Genomic DNA, 22,646 nt, shown 5'->3' with positions numbered 1-22,646 from the left:
TGCTGTGGTAGCCATGCTGGTTAAGTGTGCCTTGAGTCCCCTGTAGCTCAGTTGGTAGAGCATGGCACTTGCAACGCCAGGGTTGTGGGTTCGTTTCCCACGGGGGGCCAGTATGAAAAAAAAAAAAAAAAGTATGCTCTGGATAAGAGCGTCTGCTAAATGACTAAAATGTAAACGCTTGCCACATAAATTAGCTCTCTTTACATTCGTTCTCTTTACCCTGGTTATCCTCCGAGTTAAACAATATAACTCAATAACTCTGCTTCCTGCATTCCTTACTGAGAGACAGACCCATTAGTTCACCTTTTACCATTTGACACTTTAAATTAGTCCGGTGTACCCCGTGTGCATTTTTGTATTTGAATGAACAGCCATTTTGTTTCTTTAGTTCTCTGCAAAAAGCCCTGTCATGTGACTGTTGTAGAGCTCTGCAGTGGCTGACCTGTCCTAGTACCAGTACCTGCACCTACAGTTACCTACAGTATATCCTCCTCCTGGCCCTCCTTGGTGGTTTGCAAAGAATGCCATTCAGGCCTCACGCAGCTCCAGCCACGTCCTGGCCATGTGCCCTACACAGGGCCTACTGTCACATAGATTGGAGGAGATGTTCAGCAGGTCTAATGGGGGCAGTCAGCTGTCACCTTGTATCAGTTGGGGGAGGCCAGACACTGAATGGTCCTAGGTGGAACAGAGGGATGGAGGGAGGGGTGGAGGGAGGGAGAGAGGGAGAGAGAGAGAGAGAGAGAGAGAGAGAGGGAGAGAGAGAGATACTAAGCTAGAGCAAGAACCCTGCAGGGCAGGCAGCCGGTGCTCTGGCATGGCAGGAAGAGGGATGTACATGGTCTTCTTCTGTTTAGCCCATTCATACACGAATACACATACACACGCACACACACACACGGATGCACACACAACTCAGTTTTTTGTTATATTTCTGTTGATAATATGGCACTTTATGTTGAATAACTCTCTTTGCTAAATTATCACATGGAAGTTCCAGTGCCTTGGTAGCACTGAAAATAGGGTGCATGATGTTGTTGGTAGAATTGCCATAGAGTGGAAGTGTGATCTTCCTGTTGATGACTTCAATGAGACTTCTCGTAATCAGTGAAAACGCTATGTCTGCAATTTACCTACTGGATGTAATTCGAAAGCACAGCACACACTTGAGAGCAATGTATTGACTATTTCTCCCCCCTGCTCTCTATCTTTCCCTCTCTCTCCCTCTCTCGCTCTCTCTCTCCCTTTCCCTCTCTCTCTCTTTCTACCACTCTGTCCCTCTGTTCTGTCCAGAAGCCGGTGGGAAGAAGCTTCGCAGTACCGTCCAGAGGAGCACAGAGACAGGCTTGGCCGTAGAGATGAGGAGCAGGATGACTCGGCAAGCGAGCAGAGAGTCCACCGACGGCAGCATGAACAGCTACAGCTCCGAGGGAAAGTAAGCGGAGTATGACGCATACCAATGTGATAATGTACACCCCCCCCAAAAATGGGGTTTTAGGTCAAATTTAAGGTTGGGGTGCTCATTTGAATTTCCTGTCTTTTTTGGATCTTGCCAACTCTAAATATGTTAGAACATCGTTTTTGTATTTAATTGTACCTTTGATGGTGACGCAGCAAGAAATCAAGTTCAAGCTTTGAGGCCTTCTTCTTTAGTCTCCATAGTTACCAGTGTCATCTTTCCCTTCCGTTCCAGCCTGATTTTCCCTGGTGTGAGGCTCTCCTCGGATGCCCAGTTCTCTGACTTCCTGGATGGACTAGGCCCAGCCCAGCTGGTTGGACGACAGACGCTAGCGACACCACCCATGGGTAGGTGGATCAGATTCCTGGAACAATGTTGTATCAAGAGATTTTGAATGAATGAATTATATATTTTATTTGTGAGTCAAGACACCTTTAGCGACCTCATCCCATACGGAATGGATATCTGTATTGTGTAAATGGAGTGTTGACATTGTGTTGGCTGTGGTGTGTGTGGTTCAGGTGACATCCAGATTGGAATCGTGGACAAGAAAGGAGCACTGGAGGTGGAGGTGATCCGAGCCCGTGGCCTTGTGGGAAAACCAGGTTCCAAGGCACTGCCAGGTAATTTACTACATGATGTATAATATCTTAATATATGCTATTTAGCAGACACATTTAGCCAAAGCTACTTACAGTACCGTGAGTACATACATTTTTAGTATCCTGTATATAAGTAGAATAGAATAGAACCCACAGCCCTGAACTTAATGTTAATACCAACTGGTCACTATGGTAACCAGAGTTTCAACCAACTGACAATGCTGCCAATAGTATAGTAACCGTTCTGTCTCTCTCTCTCTTCGTAGCACCATATGTAAAGGTATATCTTTTAGAAAACGGAGCCTGTATAGCCAAAAAGAAAACAAAAGTAGCAAGAAAAACCTTGGATCCCCTTTACCAGCAGCAACTGCCGTTCGAAGAGGCTCCTGGAGGGAAAGTTCTACAGGTAAACTTCTATGTTCTACGAGGCCTTGATAAATACTTCACAGTTCACACATCATTTCTAAGCAAATGCAGGCATCTAAAATATTATAATAACATGTCTAATAAACCCTCTTCTCCACAGATTATCGTATGGGGAGACTACGGACGCATGGACCATAAATCCTTTATGGGAGCAGTTCAGATACTTTTAGATGAGCTGGACCTGTCCAACATGGTGATTGGCTGGTTCAAGCTCTTTCCTCCTTCCTCATTGGTGGACCCTACCCTGGCCCCCTTGACAAGAAGAGCTTCCCAAACGTCATTGGATAGCCGGTCATAGCAGTGTGTGGACTGATAGCATTGTTGTAGCAGCAGCACCCAGTGTTGAGGTTAAACAAGTTGCGACAGACAGACAGGTCACGCCCCCCGGTTACACTGCATGCTTGATGTTGTGTCTTCTGAGCCTGTTTCTAGGGGTGCAAACGTGATCCTGTGTTTTGAGCAAAATGTCGCACACATTGTGCGTAGCGAGCGTCGCTCCCTCGGCCGGGTCGGAGCGCCAGCTCGGATTGGAAGGCCGTAACGGACTCCTTAGCACGAGGAATCGTCTCTAAATCGAGCGATTCCAGGTTTTCATCCAATCTTAAGCCATGGGGGTCAGAACTGGGAACCCGCTCGATGAGTTCTACAGAAGCCCTTTTCGAATGAAAAATACATGTTTTGGTTTTTAATTAATTTTTTTGTTTTTTGTTTGTTTTTTGTCTAAGTACTTGTATACCTGAAGGGGTGACTGACAGTGTTGTCCTGTCCAGAAGCTTGGTCACGCCACGCCAACAGACCTAGCTAGATGTGTAAATGGAGCTATGAGGATAATTGCAATAGGAGAGGTGGGGTGGCCCAGGTAAAGCTCACACTCCGAATATGAGGCCCTAGTCAAAATACCTATACAGTGTAGGTAGTAGATTACACCAGAGAGACAATACTAAAGTTACTAAAGGCAATACAGAAGAGGCGACTGTACTATCGACGCTCCAGAATCTAATGATCAGAACCCACAACAAGACTAACTTTTATGACCTAACATTATTATTTCTCTGTTGATATATTGTATGAAATTTAAATGCCGATGAAAAAAAAAATGTTTTTGCATGGACAAAAATGTAGCTGAATAAAAAAAAAAATGAAAATTATTTTCTTGAGGCTGCAACTTGCAAAAAAAAGATGAATAAAAACAAATAAAACAGATCAGCCATTTTCAACAATTTATTTTATTTTTAAAGATAAATGTCACTAGTGCATGGTTTTCAAAGGGGAGTGAATGCAACAGCGTGATAAAAAAAGACACATTGTTTATCATTCTTTAGACCATCCATAACATAAGTCTGTGTTTGGCAGACATACAGTAAGAGAAACTAAAATAAAAACTTTTGGAGTTATTTAACAAAAAAAAACAGTTTATGTGACAAAGTGATGATGAAAATAAATGTAAATTATTTATTTCATTGTAAAGGTTTACAAGCCTTATAAAGATAAACATAATGTTTAAATTGTACACGTCTCTTTTTCTCTCTTGTCCCAGGGCACCCCCTGATATTGTCCAGAGTTTCAGGACTGTTGGTTCTTTTACAGTTCTGTATCCTTTCAATATGTATTTTTTTGGGATTTGATTTGTTTAACAAGCATGTTGAAAATGATTTTCTGCAACATGGCTTGGGCACACCTTAAAGTAACTCAGCATGTTTTGATAAAGATGATATTTGGGGTTTTTGCAGTTTCTTGTACAGTGCATGTCAACTTCGTTACTTTTTCCCCTCACCTTCAATTGAATTCTACAGCAAATGAATTAGTTACTTTCATGGCCAAACTATTAAAACGTTTTAACAAAACATTCCACCAACTCCTAGATCATATTTTATTTCCAATTTTTCAAAAAGAATGACAAGTAAAAATACTTTATATTCATTGGAGGTTGACAAAAAAGTTTTGGTTGCAAGTGTATTTTATTTCAGTATTGTTAACTAACATGCAAAAATAATCTGTATTGGTACAGCAAGAGGGATATTTATTTCCAAGCAAGAAGCAGCAAACATACAACTTATGTATATTGCTGTGTAGTTCAGGCACTGTTTGTGAGGATGAGCAACATGGGATATTGCCACACAATATGAATTTAGTTTTTTTGTTTTTGTGAAAATAAATTTAATTTCATATATTTTTATTAGTTTATTTACAAGCCAAGACCAGTTTATATTTTATTTTCTATTTTTGCTTCTTGTGTATGAGAGGTATATGAATCTTACAGTTATGTCTGAATGAAAATAAACTGAGACGTTATTCCTTTTCCATGTTAAACCTATACATTCTAATGTCCATCCAATATCTTGTTGCTATAACAAGCTATATACTTTCATTTTTGATTTACATTGTACATATTAGAAATTTGAATAAAACAAGCAAACATAAATAGATTAATAGAATCTTTTGGAATAGGAATAATGTCTCACATGATGACAAAGAAATATGTTATTTACCCTTTTGAATGCCTTTTCTTTATTTTGTTTTGGTGCAATGTGTTTATGCCAAGGCTATGTCTTGGTGAAGTATGGTTGAGTACAGAGATTTATGTAAGTTATTTTTCAAATAAAAAATGGATATTACACTGACACTGAGTCACAGCGAACAATATCAACATACAAGAGCATTTTTATCTATCTGGGCATGACTATTTCCTGTTCCAAAACATCCACAAATTGCTATCTTTATTCCTCAAGGTAGGTTGTTCCACAATATCCACAAATTACTATCTTTATTTCTCCAGGTAGAGTAAAAAGGAAAACCCATTATCTTTTACAATAACAAACTGTCTGGCAAGTACCAACATAAAGGTCACATCCTTTGTGACCCACTAATGGTTCCTACCTATACTACAGTCTACACTACAGATATTTCATTTAGTATTTCAGAACTGTATACAGCATGTGAACTAATCAATACTAAGTTCAAGCTGGGGGAAGTTAAGATACAAGTAGTAGGAGTCAGTTCCACTTCCCATCATATGACTGCAAAGTTGTGCTTCCACTAAATTATTTGCCGACATTGCAGATGAAAGAACAACCTATCATTTTGGAGAGAACCAGGAATACATTTTACTCTGAACTAAAAAGAAAGTTCCTCTTTTACTGTTGTTAAAACACACACAATATACAGCTGTGTAGAGTGGTATGTTGGAATGACGAACAATGCTCTAATGCTCTCCTTATATTGAAGGTTGTACTACTTGAATAGTAAGTAAGTAAGTAATTAAGTATGTTAGTTAGTAATTTAACCACCTATCACAAAATGCTGTACTTCAACAATGACAGGACTGTATTTTCAGTTTATTCTTCACGTGTTTGGTGAGATGAACTCCTGCAGTGTCGTTAGACGGTTAAGTGAGCGACGCCTCCATTGCGATGACTGGGAGGTGACTAAGTTCTGAAATTTTAAATGGGAAATGAGTAAGTGTTAAGGTTAAAATTGGTATGAAAGCTTGAGAGTTCTGCTCATCACTTCACATAATCTACTATACAGACATACCACAGAGGACCAGCAGGTAAGTGAGACACTGTGTTGTGATAATGCTGAATTTGTGAGGCTCTAGTAATGCTTTCCAAAGTAATGGTGGATTGTTATGAAAAACTATGTTTAAGGTATAAGGTTGGACACACCAGTGTCTGCCCAAGATAGTCAACAGTTACTGTAGTTTTAAAGCAACTTTTGGTTCCCTCTAACTATATGTCATGCTAGACTTTACCCAAAATATGAGTTACACTTTTTTTAATGGACATGATAAATCAAATGAAATCATATTTATTTATCCTCTTGGTTTTCAGGCATATCTCAGTCCTCTTAATATTAATAGATTATTTGATTATTCTTCCTGAATACCTGGTTGTTTGTTTTAATATTTTTCTTCAGTGTGCTTGGGTAGCACTTTACGTAGATAAATGACCAGATATTTACCAAGAAATGACATGGTTAAATGGAAATTACACAGGTATAACCTATGAATCACTTGTTTCTTTTGGATTCATTCAAACAACTTTTTTGCCACTTAATCTGTGAGACAAAATTTCAGTCATGGAATTTTCAAGGATTTACAGTATTATCAGACACATATTTTTCGTTCTACCCTTCTCAGGTACTGTGATTTCATCAATGATGAAAACAACTTGCCCTCAATTGAAACGAACCCTGTATCACTCCTGGTCTGCTGCTGCAGCCCTATACACAACAAACACCAGGCAGGGCTGGAGAGACCGATCAGTCCTCTTGATCACCTGTCTCACCTTCAGTCTCGTCCTGAGCTCCATCCTCCTCCTCTACCTGCGCTATGTCCTGCAGTACGGCCTGCTGGTGGCTGCTGGGATAGCATGCTCTTGCTGGGTGGTTGTGGGGGCCTCTCTGTTCCTCTCTAAGAGGGTGCGTTGCTTTGGGGTTCTGTTTGTGCTCTCCTGTGGGATGAGGCAGGGCCGGAACGTTCTCATCACTGCTGGGACCAGTTTGGTGGTTCTCAAGAATGTCCAGAACACGCTGGAGAACATCACAGGGCTCAGTAGGAGTATGGTATGCAACCTGCAGGCCAAGAGGGTGTCCATCAACACCACACCGCTCTGTAACTACATCAGGATGTTGAGATGGGTCGGTGATGTACTCAGAACGTTCACAGACTTCGGGGTGGCGGAATTGGTGTCTGATCTGGAGGTCACATCCAGAGGAGACTCTGAGAAGTTCATGGAGAAGCTGGTTGGAGCAGAGAGGACTCTGAATGGAACTGCAAAGAGCATCTGGGCCGCGGTGGACACGATATCCTCTGTAGGTCAGAAACTGTTCCCTGCCTTCAACTTCCTCCTACTGATGGGCTTCACAGTGCTGTACTTGAGGAGATACTGCCACAACAAGAAATTTGAAAACATGTACATAACCAGGACGTTCATTCATTTTGATGAGAAGCAGAAGGCAGAAGGAAGGCCTCCAGTGCTCCCCCTCACACCGAAGGAGGCTAGACGCTACATCACCATCCCTTCACCTCGACTCAGTGCCACGGAAGGGAAAGCAATGCTCAAATTCAGTTTCCCAGTGTTCACCCATTGTCTAGCCTGGGTCTTGTTCATAGGTGTTGATGTACTCATGTTCTGGTTCGTTGAGGTCATCAGAATGCGACTTCATGAGCTAGAGCCATTTCATGTTCCTTTGTTTATGAACATAAACGTAAGTAGCTATGTTAGTAAAACACACAACAAGGTGCAGTCTTAGTCAATGATTTATTGCATTAATTCATTCAACACAATCTAGCCACTAGGCTATAATCCTGTTACTGTACTGAACCATTGTTGTTTCAGGAAGACATGACCGTTATTGGTGTCACCATTTCAGAGGAGATCGACAGGAGGGATTTCTCCTACCAGGTGTCCCTCTTTGAGAAGAGTTGCCTTCCTAAACCTAGACTACTACTCTATGACTCCATCCGGCCCCTGGTTGTGTTACTAGCTGCCCTTCTCAGCATGGCCCTGATGTCTGCCAAGCTCACACAGATCAGGCTCATGGTGTGTGAGCAGTTCTTCTCCACTAACGCTGAGGAGAGGGTGGAGTTTCTGCATGCTAAGATCCTGAAGAAGAGATCAAGAAAGGAAGGGAAAAGGAAAGCTCAGGAAAGCAGTCTGAAATCCCTCATCAAGAAGGTCTGTATAATCCAGAGATCATTGAGAAACACTGATGGAAACCTTAGAATGGTATAATACTGTATATTACATAGATTTTCTTATGTGGCCTACAGCGCTGAACATTGTCATAATTTGTCCCAGGGAAAAAGTGCAGAGTCATTTCTCAGTAAGACAATAGATACAGTATATTTATGTTACTAATGTACTGTTTGATTAAGCCATACTTTCTTCATCAGCCAGATTTCTGGTGTCCAATACTCTACAGACCACAGGAGGATGACTCCTTTCAGCAAGCAAGCTAGACTTTATGCTGCCACAGGAAGAAGTGAGACACACCTTTTTTTGTTGAAAATGTGAATTATGTAACTCGTTACATTATATAACAACTCTAATCTAGACTAATGACATGTTGTCATTGTAAATAGATACAGTATTTCAGTTTGTTAATTAAAGTACCTGTATAAATAAAGGTAAAACAATTGTTTTGATAATAATAAAACAAATAAAGGTTAAATTATGGTTACCAAGGTTTCCAAGCAACTTTTTGAAGCAATGTAATGTGAGATGTAAATAGTTCAAACAATGAATAATTGGGACAAAATGACACTTAATTTTAAAGAATAAAAACACCACAGCCTTCAATCATAGTAACTGAGATATAAACTTCTTGTATCTCTATGTCATGTCTTTAACTTCTGCATATTCTTCATTGTTACTATGCCTATGGAGTTTGGATGATCATAAGTGCACAGGGTAATTGTCTGCAATGAGAACACATAGTTCTGCAAAACATGACATCTGTTTCAGTTGTTTAATGTTGATCAAAAACAACAGGGACAGTTTCGCTAACATCATCACACAAACCAGACCTTCCCTAAATGTGCACACCACTATTCAGCTCCCATCATGCACTTGGTGTTTAGTCACACTCCATTAGCATTATATCCAGATGCCACAATGCTCATTTACCACAGTGGGTCCTGACAGTGACACATCGCCCTTCACAGGATGCTGACAGTCAGTCAGGAGACGTACCCCTTTAAGCTTCTGTAACGTTGAAATATGATGTTACATTTACCAGATTATTTTGTCTCAAGGTATTTAGAGTTGGGTTCGAAATGATTGACTACCTTGATAAAGATGTGCAAAAATGACTGCATAAAATAAATCATTCAAATACTGAGCTATATTGTATGCTCAAATTTTATTTTATACTAATACAATTGCTGAGAGAACGATTTTGTTTAACAAGTAATATTTGTTTTTTCTCAAAGAGTTATTGACAATCCTGTTTTCAATACCTTTCAATACCTCACCTTGCGAAAATAACGGCACTGAGCATTTTTCCAAATTCCTCAATACAGAATCCTTCCAGATACTTGATATCCTAAGTCTGCGCTTATGGACTGCCCTAATCAATTCATACCACAGGTTTTCAATGGGTTTCAAGTCCAGAGACTGAGATGGTCACTGCAAAATGTTGATTTTGTGGACAATGAACTATTTCATTTTTACACCTACCTTTTCTCTCAGCAATTGTATTAGTATAAAATAATATAATTTACAACTTTTTTGAGAGCTTACAATATATCTCAGTATTTGAATTATTTATTTTAGACAGGCATTTTTGCTCATCTTTATCAAGGGCGTCAATAATGTCGGACCCCACTGTATATGAAGATAAAGGATAATGTGAAAATGTTTGCCTAATAACATAATTGGACGTCATTGCTCAATTGTGCCAGGCAGGTAAATTCAGTAAAGTGCAGTGTGAGTGTTTTAAAGAAAATATATACTATTATATACTAACCCAGGTCTGTTACTGAGAGAAGGCACAGTGAAAGAGAAGGCAGAGCGACAGAGAAGGCACAGAGATGAGTGGGCTGACTGTGACTCATACACTGCTGCCACTGACCCGTAGCGTGCCTCTAATAAACTCACATTATGTCTGCAGAGCCCCAGCGGCTCAGTACCATGCCAGCATGCCAGCATGCCAGCATTCCCAGTAGGAGACAATCCCAATGTGTAGTGTGATGCTGTGTGACAACAGCACTGGGCCTTTTTTACATAGCCAGGATCCAATCCAAGGCACGTTGCAGCACTGTGCACTGCACTACCGACAATTTCCCTGGTGTTTGTGAAGATCGCATTCATGGTAAACGCTGCGTATGTCAGCTCAAGTGGAAATTACCTTTCAATGTGAAACACTGTGCGCTACTATACAACGTGCATTTGATGGTATCCCGGTCATAGTTTAACACAGAGGTAAGGGTAGAGTCTCGTCCAATGCCCAATATGCCAGATACAAACATAACAAATAAATATTGTTGGAAGTTATGTGTTTAAATGGGCATCACCATCACTATCAAATATAACTATGCAAGTGTTTATTTCACATAGTAATAACATAATACATTTTATAAAATTTTATACATTTTACTAAATACTTTGGCAACATAATATCATCAGAATCAAAATATTCACTGGCATCTGCATTCAAACAAACATTAATTTTCTCTTGGTCCAGCTTAACAAAATTCACAGACCCGTGGTAGCCTTGAAAAGTTGAGAGAACATTTTGCATGTAGATCCGAAGCTAGAAATAACTTCATGATGAGTTCCATTCCTTTATATAGAGATGATTTCACCATCATAAGGCTTCCTGATTACAGGACTAGGCTGTCCCACCTGGAAAACAAACTGCTTTTTAAAAACCAGTGTTAATAACACAGGTATAACTACAACACTTGTAGAACCTTAATATATAGTGTTATTGGGCCTTATAAATACATTAATAGCACATCATAGATGCAGTCACGGAACATTATGAAACTTTATAATAAAGCGATAAGTCACAAGGCGCCATAATATTGAGACAGACCTGTTCCCTCTGGTTGACTCGTTTGTAGATGAACTCTGCATAGGGCTGTCTGGGGATGAAGCGGCCTTCTCCTGGTTGGGTCTTCAGCTGACCTCTCTCATAGACCACCTTCCCTCTGGAGATAGTCACCACGGGAACACCGTGGCATTCCATGCCCTCAAAGATGTTGTAATCCACAGCCTGGTGGTGCGTTGCTGCAGAGATCTTCCTACATGCGCACAAACATGCACACAAACAAACAGATGCAGATGTACTTGGTCAAATACTGTGTTGAATGAGGACATTACAAGTAATTAACGTTACACATAGGCTGTGTTTACACAGGCAGCCCAATTCAGAGTTCTTGCCAATTATTTGCATATCTGATACCTATCTGATATTTTCCCTAATGTGTAAACAGCAAAAAAACACAGGGAATCTGATCTTTTGAGTTCCGATTTATACCATCTCCATTTGTGGATCTCAATCCTGATACAAACCCAATCCTCCATATGCAACCTTTGTCTGGACATTCAGATCAGGTTTTTTCTTTCTGAAGTCGTTTATTTTGCATATGACCTGCCGTTACCATGACAACCACTCATCAATATAAAGGAACAGTGACAGGAAATGAGCATTGCATCTGAGTGCTACTTCAGAGTCTACATCAGTGTGCATGCGCAAATCTGATATGGGTCACATGTAAAACTGAGTGTGGACAGTCAGAAAAAAAGATCAGATATAAAAAGAAAATCAGATTTGGGTTCTTAGGGTGGCTATGTAAACACAGCCATAAACGTATATATTAACTCAGCAAAAAAAGAAACTTCCCTTTTTCAGGACCCTGTCTTTCAAAGATAATTCGTACAAATCCAAATAACTTCACAGATATTCATTATAAAGGGCTTAAACACTGTTTCCCATGCTTGTTCAATGAACCATAAACAATGAATGAACATGCACCTGTGGAACGGTCGTTAAGACACAACAGCTTACAGACGGTAGGAAATTAAGGTCACAGTTATGAAAACTTAGGACACTAAAGAGGCCTTTCTACTGACTCTGAAAAACACCAAAAGAAAGATGCCCAGGGTCCCTGCTCATCTGCGTGAATGTGCCTTAGGCATGCTGCAAGGAGGCAAAAGGACTGCAGATGTGACCAGGGCAATAAATTGCAATGTCCGTACTGTGAGATGCCTAAGACAGCGCTACAGGGAGACAGGGAGACAGGATCGTCCTCACAGTGGCAGACCACGTGTAACAACACCTGCACAGGATCGGTACATCCAAACATCACACCTGCGGGACAGGTACAGGATGGCAACAACAACTGTCCAAGTTACACCAGGAACGCACTATCCCTCCATCAGTGCTCAGACTGTCTGCAATAGGCTGAGAGAGGCTGGACTGAGGGCTTGTAGGCCTGTTGTAAGACAGGTCCTCACCAGACATCACTGGCAACAACGTCGCCTATGGGCACAAACCCACTGTCGCTGGACCAGACAGGACTGGCAAAAAGTGCTCTTCACTGACAAGTCGCGGTTTTGTCTCACCAGGGGTGATGGTCGGATTCACGTTTATCGTCAAAGGAATGAGCGTTACACCGAGGCCTGTACTCTGGAGTGGGATCGAATTGGAGGTGGAGGGTCCATCATGGTCTGGGGCGGTGTGTCACAGCATCATCGGACTGAGCTTGTTGTCATTGCAGGCAATCTCAACGCTGTGCGTTACAGGGAAGACATTCTCCTCCCTCATGTGGTACCCTTCCTGCAGGCTCATCCTGACATGACCCTCCAGCATGAAAATGCCACCAGCCATACTGCTCGTTCTGTGCGTGATTTTTTGCAAGACAGGAATGTCAGTGTTCTGCCATGGCCAGCGAAGAACCCGGATCTCAATCCCATTGAGCACGTCTGGGACCTGTTGGATCGGAGGTTGAGGGCTAGGGCCATTCCCCCCAGAAATGTCAGGGAACTTGCAGGTGCCTTAGTGGAAGAGTGGGGTAACATCTCACAGCAAGAACTGGCAAATCTGGTGCAGTCCATGAGGAGGAGATGCACTGCAGTACTTAATGAAGCTGGTGGCCACACCAGATACTGACTGTTACTTTTGATTTTGACCCCCCCCCCCCCCCCCCCTTTGTTCAGTGACACATTATTCAATTTCTGTTAGTCACATGTCTGTGGAACTTGTTCAGTTTATGTCTCAGTTGTTGAATCTTGTTATGTTCATACATATATTTACACGTTAAGTTTGCTGAAAATAAATGCAGTTGACAGTGAGACAGTGAGTTTCTTTTTTTGCTGAGTTGATATACAGTACCAGTCAAAGGTTTGGACCTACTCATTCAAGGGTTTTTCTTAATTTTTCCTATTTTCTACATTGTAGAATAATAGTGAAGACATCAAAACTATGAAATAACACATATGGAATCATGTAGTAACCAAAAAAGTGTTAAACAAATCTAAATATATTTTATTTTTGAGATTCTTCAAATAGCCACCCTTTGCCTTGATGACAGCTTTGCACACTCATGACATTCTGCCCACTGACACAGTCTATAATTTTAATGGTAGGTTTATTTGAACAGTGAGAGACAGAATAACAACAAAATAATCCAGAAAAACGCTTGTCAAAAATGTTATAAATTGATTTGCATTTTAATGAGGGAAATAAGTATTTGACCCCCTCTCAATCAGAAATATTTCTGGCTCCCAGGTGTCTTTTATACAGGTAACGAGCTGAGATTAGGAGCACACTCTTAAAAGGAGTGCTCCTAATCTCAGTTTGTTACCTGTATAAAAGACACCTGTCCACAGAAGCAATCAATCAATCAGATTCCAAACTCTCCACCATGGCCAAGACCAAAGAGCTCTCCAAGGATGTCAGGGACAAGATTGTAGACCTACACAAGTCTGGAATGGGCTACAAGACCATCGCCAAGCAGCTTGGTGAGTAGGTGACAACAGTTGGTGTGATTATTCGCAAATGGAAGAAACACAAAAGAACTGTCAATCTCCCTCGGCCTGGGGCTCCATGCAAGATCTCACCTCGTGGAGTTGCAATGATCATGAGATCGGTGAGGAATCAGCCCATAACTACACGGGAGGATCTTGTCAATGTTCTCAAGGCAGCTGGGACCATAGTCACCAAGAAAACAATTAGTAACACACTACGCCGTGAAGGACTGAAATCCTGCAGCGCCCACAAGGTCCCCCTGCTCAAGAAAGCACATATACAGGCCCGTCTGAAGTTTGCCAAAGAACAGAGTAGAACTGGGTGAAAGTGTTGTGGTCAGATGAGACCAAAATCGAGCTCTTTGGCATCAACTCAACTCGCCGTGTTTGGAGAATGCTGCCTATGACCCCAAGAACACCATCCCCACCGTCAAACATGGAGGTGGAAACATTATGCTTTGGGGGTGTTTTTCTGCTAAGTGGACAGGACAACTTCACCACATCAAAGGGACAATGGACGGGGCCATGTACCGTCAAATCTTGGGTGAGAACCTCCTTCCCTCAGCCAGGGCATTGAAAATGGGTCGTGGATGGGTATCCTAGCATGACAATGACCCAAAACACACGGCCAAGGCAACAAAGGAGTGGCTCAAGAAGCAGCAAATTAAGGTCCTGGAGTGGCCTAGCCAGTTTCCAGACCTTAATCCCATAGAAAATCTGTGGAGGGAGCTGAAGGTTCGAGTTGCCAAACGTCAGCCTCGAAACCTTAATGACTTGGAGAAGATCTGCAAAGAGGAGTGGGACAAAATCCCTCCTGAGATGTGTGCAAACCTGGTGGCCAACTACAAGAAACGTCTGACCTCTGTGATTGCCAACAAGGGTTTTGCCACCAAGTACTAAGTCATGTTTTGCAGAGGGGTCAAATACTTATTTCCCTCTTTAAATGAAAATCAATTTATAACATTTTTGACATGCGTTTTTCTGGATTTTTTTGTTGTTATTCTGTCTCTCACTGTTCAAATAAACCTACCATTAAAAGTACAGACTGATCAGGTCTTTGTCAGTGGGCAACCGTACAAAATCAGCAGGGGATCAAATACTTTTTTCCCTCACTGTATATATATACATATATATATATATACATACTGAGTGTACAAAACATTGGGAACACCTGCTCTTTCCATGACAGACTGACCAACAGTGGCATGTATTCATGGATGCCATAATGTATATTTCGTCTCTCCCTGTATTTTCATAATTTTCAGTCAATTCACAAGTGGCTGAATCTCACCGGAGAACTTATCCGAGCGAGGAAAACAGCGCCTCTCTGTCTCAGTATTTTTATTTTAATTTCACCTTTATTTAAACAGGTAAGCCAGTTGAGAACAAGTTCTCATTTACAACTGCAACCTGACCAAGATAAAGCAAAGCAGTGCGATAAAAACAACAACACAGAGTTACATATGGGGTAAAACAAAACCTAAAGTCAAAAATACAACAGAAAATATATATACAGTGTGTGCAAATGTAGCAAGTTATTGAGGTAAGGCAATAAATAGGCCATAGTGCAAAATAATTACAATTAGTATTAACACTGGAATGATAGATGTGCAAGAGATGATGTGCAAATAGAGATACTGGGGTGCAAATGAGCAAAATAAATAACAATATGGGGATGAGGTAGTTGGGTGGGCTAATTTCAGATGGCTGTGTACAGGTGCAGTGATCGGTAAGGTGCTCTGACAACTGATGCTTAAAGTTAGTGAGGGAGATAAGAGTCTACAGCTTCAGAGATTTTTGCAGTTCGTTCCAGTCATTGACAGCAGAGAACTGGAAGGAATGGCAGCCAAAGGAGGTGTTGGCTTTGGGAATGACCAGTGAGATATACCTGCTGGAGCGCATACTATGGGTGGGTGTTGCTATGGTGACCAATGAGCTAAGATAAGGCGGGGATTTGCCTAGCAGTGATTTATAGATGGCCTGGAGCCAGTGGGTTTGGCGACGATTATGTAGTGAGGACCAGCCAACAAGAGCGTACAGGTCACAGTGGTGGGTAGTATATGGGGCTTTGGTGACAAAACAGATGGCACTGTGATAGACTACATCCAATTTGCTGAGTAGAGTGTTGGAGGCTATTTTGTAAATGACATCGCCAAAGTCAAGGATCGGTAGGATAGTCAGTTTTACGAGGGCATGTTTGGCAGCATGAGTAAAGGAGGCTTTGTTGCGAAATAGGAAGCCGATTCTAGATTTAACTTTGGATTGGAGATGCTTAATGTGAGTCTGGAAGGAGAGTTTACAGTCTAACCAGACACCTAGGTATTTGTAGTTGTCCACATACTCTAGGTCAGACCCGTCGAAAGTAGTGATTCTAGTCGGGTGGGCGGGTGCCAGCAGCGTTCTATTGAAGAGCATGCATTTAGTTTTACTTGTGTTTAAGAGCAGTTGGAGGCTACGGAAGGAGTGTTGTAAGGCATTGAAGCTCGTTTGGAGGTTTGTTAACACAGTGTCCAATGAAGGGCCAGATGTATACAAAATGGTGTCGTCTGCGTAGAGGTGGATCTGAGAATCACCAGCAGCAAGAGCGACATCATTGATATACACAGAGAAAAGAGTCGGCCCAAGAATTTAACCCTGTGGCACCCCCATAGAGACTGCCATAGGTCCAGACAACAGGCCCTCCGATTTGACACATTGAACTGAGAAGTAGTAGGCGAGGCAGTCATTTGAGAAACCAAGGCTATTTAGTCTGCCAATTAGAATGCGGTGGTTGACAGAGTCGAAAGCCTTGGCCAGGTGAATGAAGACGGCTGCACAGTACTGTCTATTATCGATCGCGGTTAAAATACCGTTTAGGACCTTGAGCGTGGCTGAGGTGCACCCATGACCAGCTCTAAAACCGGATTGCATAGCGGAGAAGGTACGGTGTGATTCGAAATGGTCGGTGATCTGTTTGTTAACTTGGCTTTCAAAAACTTTCGAAAGGCAGGGAAGGATGGATATAGGTCTGTAACAGTTTGGATCTAGAGTGTCACCCCCTTTGAAGAGGGGGATGACCGCGGCAGCTTTCCAATATCTGGGGATCTCAGACGTTACGAAAGAGAGGTGGAACAGGCTAGTAATAGGGGTTGCGACAATTTTGGCTGCTAATTTTAGAAAGAAAGGGTCCAGATTGTGTAGCCCAGCTGATTTGTAGGGGTCCAGATTTTGCAGCTCTTTCAGAACATCAGCTGTCTGAATCTGTGTGAAGTGTGGGGGGGGGGGGGGGGGCTTGGGCAAGTTGCAGCGGAGGTTGCAGAGCTGGTGACCGGGGTAGTGGTAGCCAGGTGGAAAGCATGGCCAGCCGTAGCAAAATGCTTGTTGAAATTCTCGATTATTGTAGATTTATCGGTGGTGATAGTGTTTCCTAGCCTCAGTGCAGTGGGCAGCTGGGAGGAGGTGCTCTTATTCTCCATGGACTTTACAGTGTCCCAAAACCTTTTGGAGTTAGTGCTACAGGATGCAAATTTCTGTTTGAAAAAGCTAGTCTTTGCTTTCCTAACTGCTTGTGTATATTGGTTCCTAACTTCCCTGAAATGTTGCATATCGTAGGGGCTATTCGATGCTAATGCAGTACGCCACAGGACGTTTTTGTGCTAGTCAATTGCAGTCAAGTCTGAGGAGAACCAGGGGCTATATCTGTTCTTAGTTCTGAAGTTTTTGAATGGGGCATACTTATTTAAGATTGAGAGGAAAGCACTTTTAAAGAACAACCAGGCATCCTCTACTGACGGAATGAGATCGATATCCATCCAGGATACCTGGGCCAGGACAATTAGGAAGGCCTGCTCGCTAAAGTGTTTTAGGGAGCGTTTGACAGTGATGAGGGGTGGTCGTTTGACCGCGGACCCGTTACAGACGCAGGCAATAAGGCAGTGATCGCTGAGATCCTGGTTGAAGACAGCGGAGGTCTATTTAGAGGGTAAGTTAGTCAGGATGAAATCTATAAGGGTGGCCATGTTTACGGATTTAGGGTTGTACCTGGTAGGTTCCTTGATAATTTGTATGAGATTGAGGGCATCTAGTTTGGATTGTAGGATGGCCGGGGTGTTAAGCATATCCCAGTTTAGGTCACCAAGCAGTACGAACTCTGAGGATAGATGGGGGGCAATCAATTCACATATGGTGTCCAGGCACAGCTGGGGGCTGAGGGGGGTCTGTAGCAAGTGGCAAGAGTGAGAGACTTATTTCTGGAAAGGTGGATTTTTAGAAGTAGGAGCTCAAACTGTTTGGGCACAGACCTGGATAATATGATAGAGCTCTGCAGGCTATCTCTACAGTAGATTGCAACTCCACCCCCTTTGGCAGTTCTATCTAGACGGAACATTTTGTAGTTGGGGATGGACATTTCTGAATTTTTGGTGGCCTTCCTAAGCCAGGATTCAGACGCTGCTAGAACACCAGGGTTGGTTGGCGGAGTGTGCTAACGCAGTGAATAACTCAAACTTAGGGAGGAGGCTTCTGATGTTAACATGCAAAAAACCAATGCTTTTACGGTTACAGAAGGCAACAAATGATAGCTCCTGAGGAGTAGGAGTGATACTGGGGGCTGCAGGGCCTGTGTTAATGTCACAAATTCAGCCGAGGCGGCCCCTCCTCCTTGCTCGGGCAGGCTTCGGCGTTTGTCGTCACCGGAATACTAGCTGCTACCGATCCATGTTTCTATGTTCTACTTGTTTTGTCTGTATTGGTCTCACCTGTTTCCCATCATGTAATTATGTTTTCCCTATTTAACCCTCTGGCTCACACTGTGTGTTGTGCGTGTTTGTTCATGTTTTAGTTGTCGTATGTGAGCGGGTTTGTTCCTCCCTGCATGGAGGTATGTTCATTAAGATACCTACGAGTAAAGTACGTTTTTCGATTAGCTCTGTGTCCTGCGCCTGACTTCGTCCTACCGCATTACACTGACTCCTTGACAGTTAACCTCTACATCACCAGAGGAACAGAGGAGGACTAGAATAAGGATACGGCTAAAGGCTTTAAGAACTGGTCTTCTAGTGCGTTGGGTACAGAGAATTAAGGTTGGCAGATTTCCGGGCATTGTAGAATAGATTCAGGGCATTATGTACAGACAAGGATATGGAAGGATATGAGTACAGTGGAGGTAAACCTAAGCGTTGAGTAACAATGAAAGAGATAGCATCACTGGAGGCACTGATTGAGCCGGTCTCCGCGTGTATGGGGGGTGGAACAAAGGAGCTATTTGAGGCAGTTTGAGAGGGACTTGGGGCTTTACAGTGAAATTGTATAATAAGAACTAACTGGAACAGCAATAGGCAAGGCATATTGACATGGAAGAGAGGCATAAAGCAATCACAGGTGTTATTCGAGAGAGCTAAGACAACAACTGGTAATGGCGATGAAAGTTTGGGCTGAGGCTAAACAGATAAACAGGACAGGGTACCGTGTAAAGGAACAGTCCAGCAGGCATCAGCTGTGCAGCTGAGTGATCATAAGGTCCAGTGAACAGCAATATGTGAGTCCGAGAGCAGTTCGAATTGGTGCTACAGCACAGGCTAGCCGGAAGCACGGCTGTTGTTTGCGTGTGCTAGCGGGCCGGGGCTAGCAGATGGATCTTCGTGGTCGTTGCAATGGGAAGCCTGTTGAAACCACAGACGATTACTTCGGCAGACCAGTCGTGATGGATCGGCGGGGCTCCGTGTCGACTCTAGGAGGTCCCGTCCGGTTGACAGAGAGGTAGATAGCCGGGAGATGGGCCTGACTCGAGGCTAGCTCAAGGCTGATTAGCCAACAACAACATCCATTTGGTTTCAGCTAGCTAGTTGCGATGATCCGGTGTTAAAGATCCAGTGATTCAGGGATTCCGGCAGAAAAAACGATATGTTCTGGGTCGATAACGCGCTGTGCAGACAGTGCAGACTGGCCGATAATAGTCCAGGCTAGAGCTGGCTGGTAGGTCGTGCAGGCCACGGACAATGGTGAAAAATCACTAATGGTGGCTAATAGCAAGTAGCTAGTTAGCTGGCCACCCCCGTCCGGTAGACAGAGAGCTAGATAGCCGGGATATGGGCCTGGCTCTAGGCTAGCTCAAGGCTAACTGGTGCTTGCTTCGGGGGCAGTGGTGATTAGCCAACAGCAACATCCATTCGGTTGCGGCTAGCTAGTTGCGATCCAGTGTTAATGTCCAGTGATTCAGTTTCTGGCAGAAAATCAGATGTTCTGGGTGAAAACCGCTAACGGTGGCTAATAGCAAGTAGCTAGTTAGCTGGCTAGCTAGTTTCAACTGGAGATTCTAGATTAAAGGTAAGTCAATAATAGAATCCGTTCCACATTGAGTGAGGCGGTTGCAGGAAAGTATATTTAGTAGAAGGATGAAAAGTGTGATAGGGAAATATGTACAAAAAATACAAAAAACTGGCTATTTACACGGACACACACAGAGTACACGACCGCACTGCTACGTCATCTTGGAAGTACTTGTATGTGTAGCCCATGTATTTGATGCTGTCTGGACCAAAATAATATAACATGTTGCCGCCGTAGCATTTGATTGATTGATGCTGATGTCAACTGTGGGTTGTCCTGGTGCAGCAAAACGCCCCCCAAGGAGGCCAGTTTGGATTTGGCTTCAGACCAATCAAATAATTTCCTTTGCAAAACGTTATTTTCAGAAAAACGGGTCGGTTTCGGGTCTGCTTGTGTTGATGTTTTGCAGTAGCTAGCTTTCTAAATCGGCCCTTTCCTAAGCCATGGATGGAGATCGCCAATGATTACGACGGCGATTCTGATCTAACCATAAATTAATATGTTGTGCCACTGGCCTGAGAAGATTGAAGTTCAATATGTAGAAATCAGTTCCATGGACAGCCACATGATATTTAGCAACATTGATTGGACTAAGTTGTTTTTGGTATCTTTAAGTTTGTTTTCAGTGTATTAAACTTAGCGTATATAGCCTTGTTGATTTTATTATGTTTAAATCTTTAAGATGAAATGGTGCTGGAATAGCAGTGCTCCTGTTTTCTTTGTGCTGACTTGCGGTAACTCCGTGGTTCTAAATCAGTACTTGTTTAGTAAACTGTCGAAAATGTTTAATTGCTTGACCATGCTGTAGGTGATAACTGTTTGTATGCAATATTTGCTTTGTGGACTTCACCGGACAGATGCTGCTCTCCGGTTTTGTGATGAAACAAACGTATGTGTAGTTGAATTTATTCCGCCACTGTGTGACTGTTGTCTTTTTGTTGTCATGGCCTTATTGTACAGTGCCTTGCAAAAGTATTCATCCCCCTTGGCGTTTTTCCAATTTTGTTGCATTACAACCTGTAATTTAAATGGATTTTTATTTGGATTTCATGTAATGGACCTACACAAAATAGTCAAAATTGGTGAAGTGAGATGAAAAAAATAACTTGTTTCAAAACATTCAAAAAAAGTAATAACGGAAAAGTGGTATGTGCATATATATTCACCCCCTTTGCTATGAAGCCCCTAAATAAGATCTGGTGCAACCAATTACCTTCAGAAGTCACATAATTAGTTAAATAAAGTCCACCTGTGTGCAATCTAAGTGTCACATGATCTCAGTATATATACATCTGTTCTGAAAGGCCCCAGAGTCTGCAACACCACTCAGCAAGGGGCACCACCAAGCAAGCAGCACCATGAAGACCAAGGAGCTCTCCAAACAGGTCAGGGACAAAGTTGTGGAGAAGTACAGATCAGGGTTGGGTTATAAAAAAATATCAGAAACTCTGAACATCCCACGGATCACCATTAAATCCATTATTTAAAAAATGGAAAGAATATGGCACCACAACAAACCTGCCAAGGGAGGGCCGCCCACCAAAACTCAGACGGTACTCTGGTCAGATGAGACTAAAATTGAGCTTTTTGGCCATCAAGGAAAATGCAAAGGCGCAAACCCAACATCTCTCATCACCCCGAGAACACCATCACCACTGTGAAGCATGGTGGTGGCAGAATCATGCTGTGGGGATGTTTTTCATCGGCAGGGACTGGGAAACTGGTCAGAATTGAAGGAATGATGGCTGGCGCTAAATACAGGGAAATTCTTGAGGGAAACCTGTTTCAATCTTCCAGAGATTTGAGGCTGGGACGGAGGTTCACCTTCCAGCAGGACAATGACCCTAAGCATACTGCTAAACCACCACTCAAGTGGTTCAAGGGAAAACATTTAAATGTCTTGGAATGGCCTAGTCAAAGCCCAGACCTCAATCCAATTGAGAATCTGTGGTATGACTTAAAGATTGCTGTACACCAGCGGAACCCATCCAACTTGAAGGAGCTGGAGCAGTTTTGCCTTGAAGAATGGGCAAAAATCCCAGTGGCTAGATGTGCCCTTATTGATGTCACTTGTTAAATCCACTTCAATCAATATAGATTAAGAAAAAGTGATTTTTACATTTTTATCATGTGGAAATCAAAGAGGACATTTCCCAGTGCATTTAAATTGACATAATATTGAATCTGCTTTTTCCGTGAGGTATGAAACATGACATCATGTTTCCTCTCTAAATGTCACAGGGTTTGTATTCTCTCCAGGAAAATATTCACAAAGGATTGGTAGTGCTGAGCAGAGCCCTCTATTTGATTTAGTCCATGCAGTATTAAATACAGAATCAAATTCCCACAAATTTGAATTCAAAATATTTAATTTCA

At 42.4% G+C, this 22,646-nt stretch overlaps 2 protein-coding genes and 1 pseudogene across 3 annotated transcripts in view; 2 read left to right on the top strand and 1 right to left on the bottom strand.

The window, feature by feature from the left end:
• The window catches only part of LOC311108241 (regulating synaptic membrane exocytosis protein 2-like), a 142,937-nt pseudogene extending 140,097 nt beyond the window's left edge, over positions 1-2,840 (top strand). The window contains exons 24-28 of the transcript in view: positions 1,294-1,435; positions 1,694-1,806; positions 1,981-2,082; positions 2,328-2,467; positions 2,588-2,840. The product of the transcript in view is annotated as a regulating synaptic membrane exocytosis protein 2-like (transcript). The remainder of the gene's footprint in view (positions 1-1,293; positions 1,436-1,693; positions 1,807-1,980; positions 2,083-2,327; positions 2,468-2,587) is intronic.
• Positions 2,841-6,642: 3,802 nt separating this feature from the next.
• Positions 6,643-8,852, top strand: LOC311124719 (dendritic cell-specific transmembrane protein-like; the record flags this gene model as incomplete). The annotated part of the gene is made up of 3 exons (XM_084158328.1): positions 6,643-7,695; positions 7,827-8,169; positions 8,388-8,852. 3 exons carry the CDS (start codon positions 6,643-6,645, stop codon positions 8,447-8,449), a joined length of 1,458 nt encoding a protein of 485 aa, XP_084014454.1. The 3' UTR covers positions 8,450-8,852.
• A 92-nt stretch (positions 8,853-8,944) lies between these two features.
• LOC311124708 (dihydropyrimidinase-like) overlaps positions 8,945-22,646 on the bottom strand; it is a 36,346-nt gene continuing 22,644 nt past the window's right edge. Inside the window, exons 8-9 of the mRNA XM_084158327.1 lie at positions 11,029-11,236; positions 8,945-10,835 (exon numbers count right to left, since the gene is read on the bottom strand). Coding sequence (XP_084014453.1) covers positions 10,776-10,835; positions 11,029-11,236 — 268 coding nt within the window. The 3' untranslated portion in view covers positions 8,945-10,775. The remainder of the gene's footprint in view (positions 10,836-11,028; positions 11,237-22,646) is intronic.

This window comes from Coregonus lavaretus, assembly GCF_964263955.1.
Source record: "Coregonus lavaretus genome assembly, chromosome: 3".
In the NCBI taxonomy this organism is placed as follows: domain Eukaryota; kingdom Metazoa; phylum Chordata; class Actinopteri; order Salmoniformes; family Salmonidae; genus Coregonus; species Coregonus lavaretus.
This window is presented reverse-complemented; position numbering and strand designations above follow the sequence as displayed.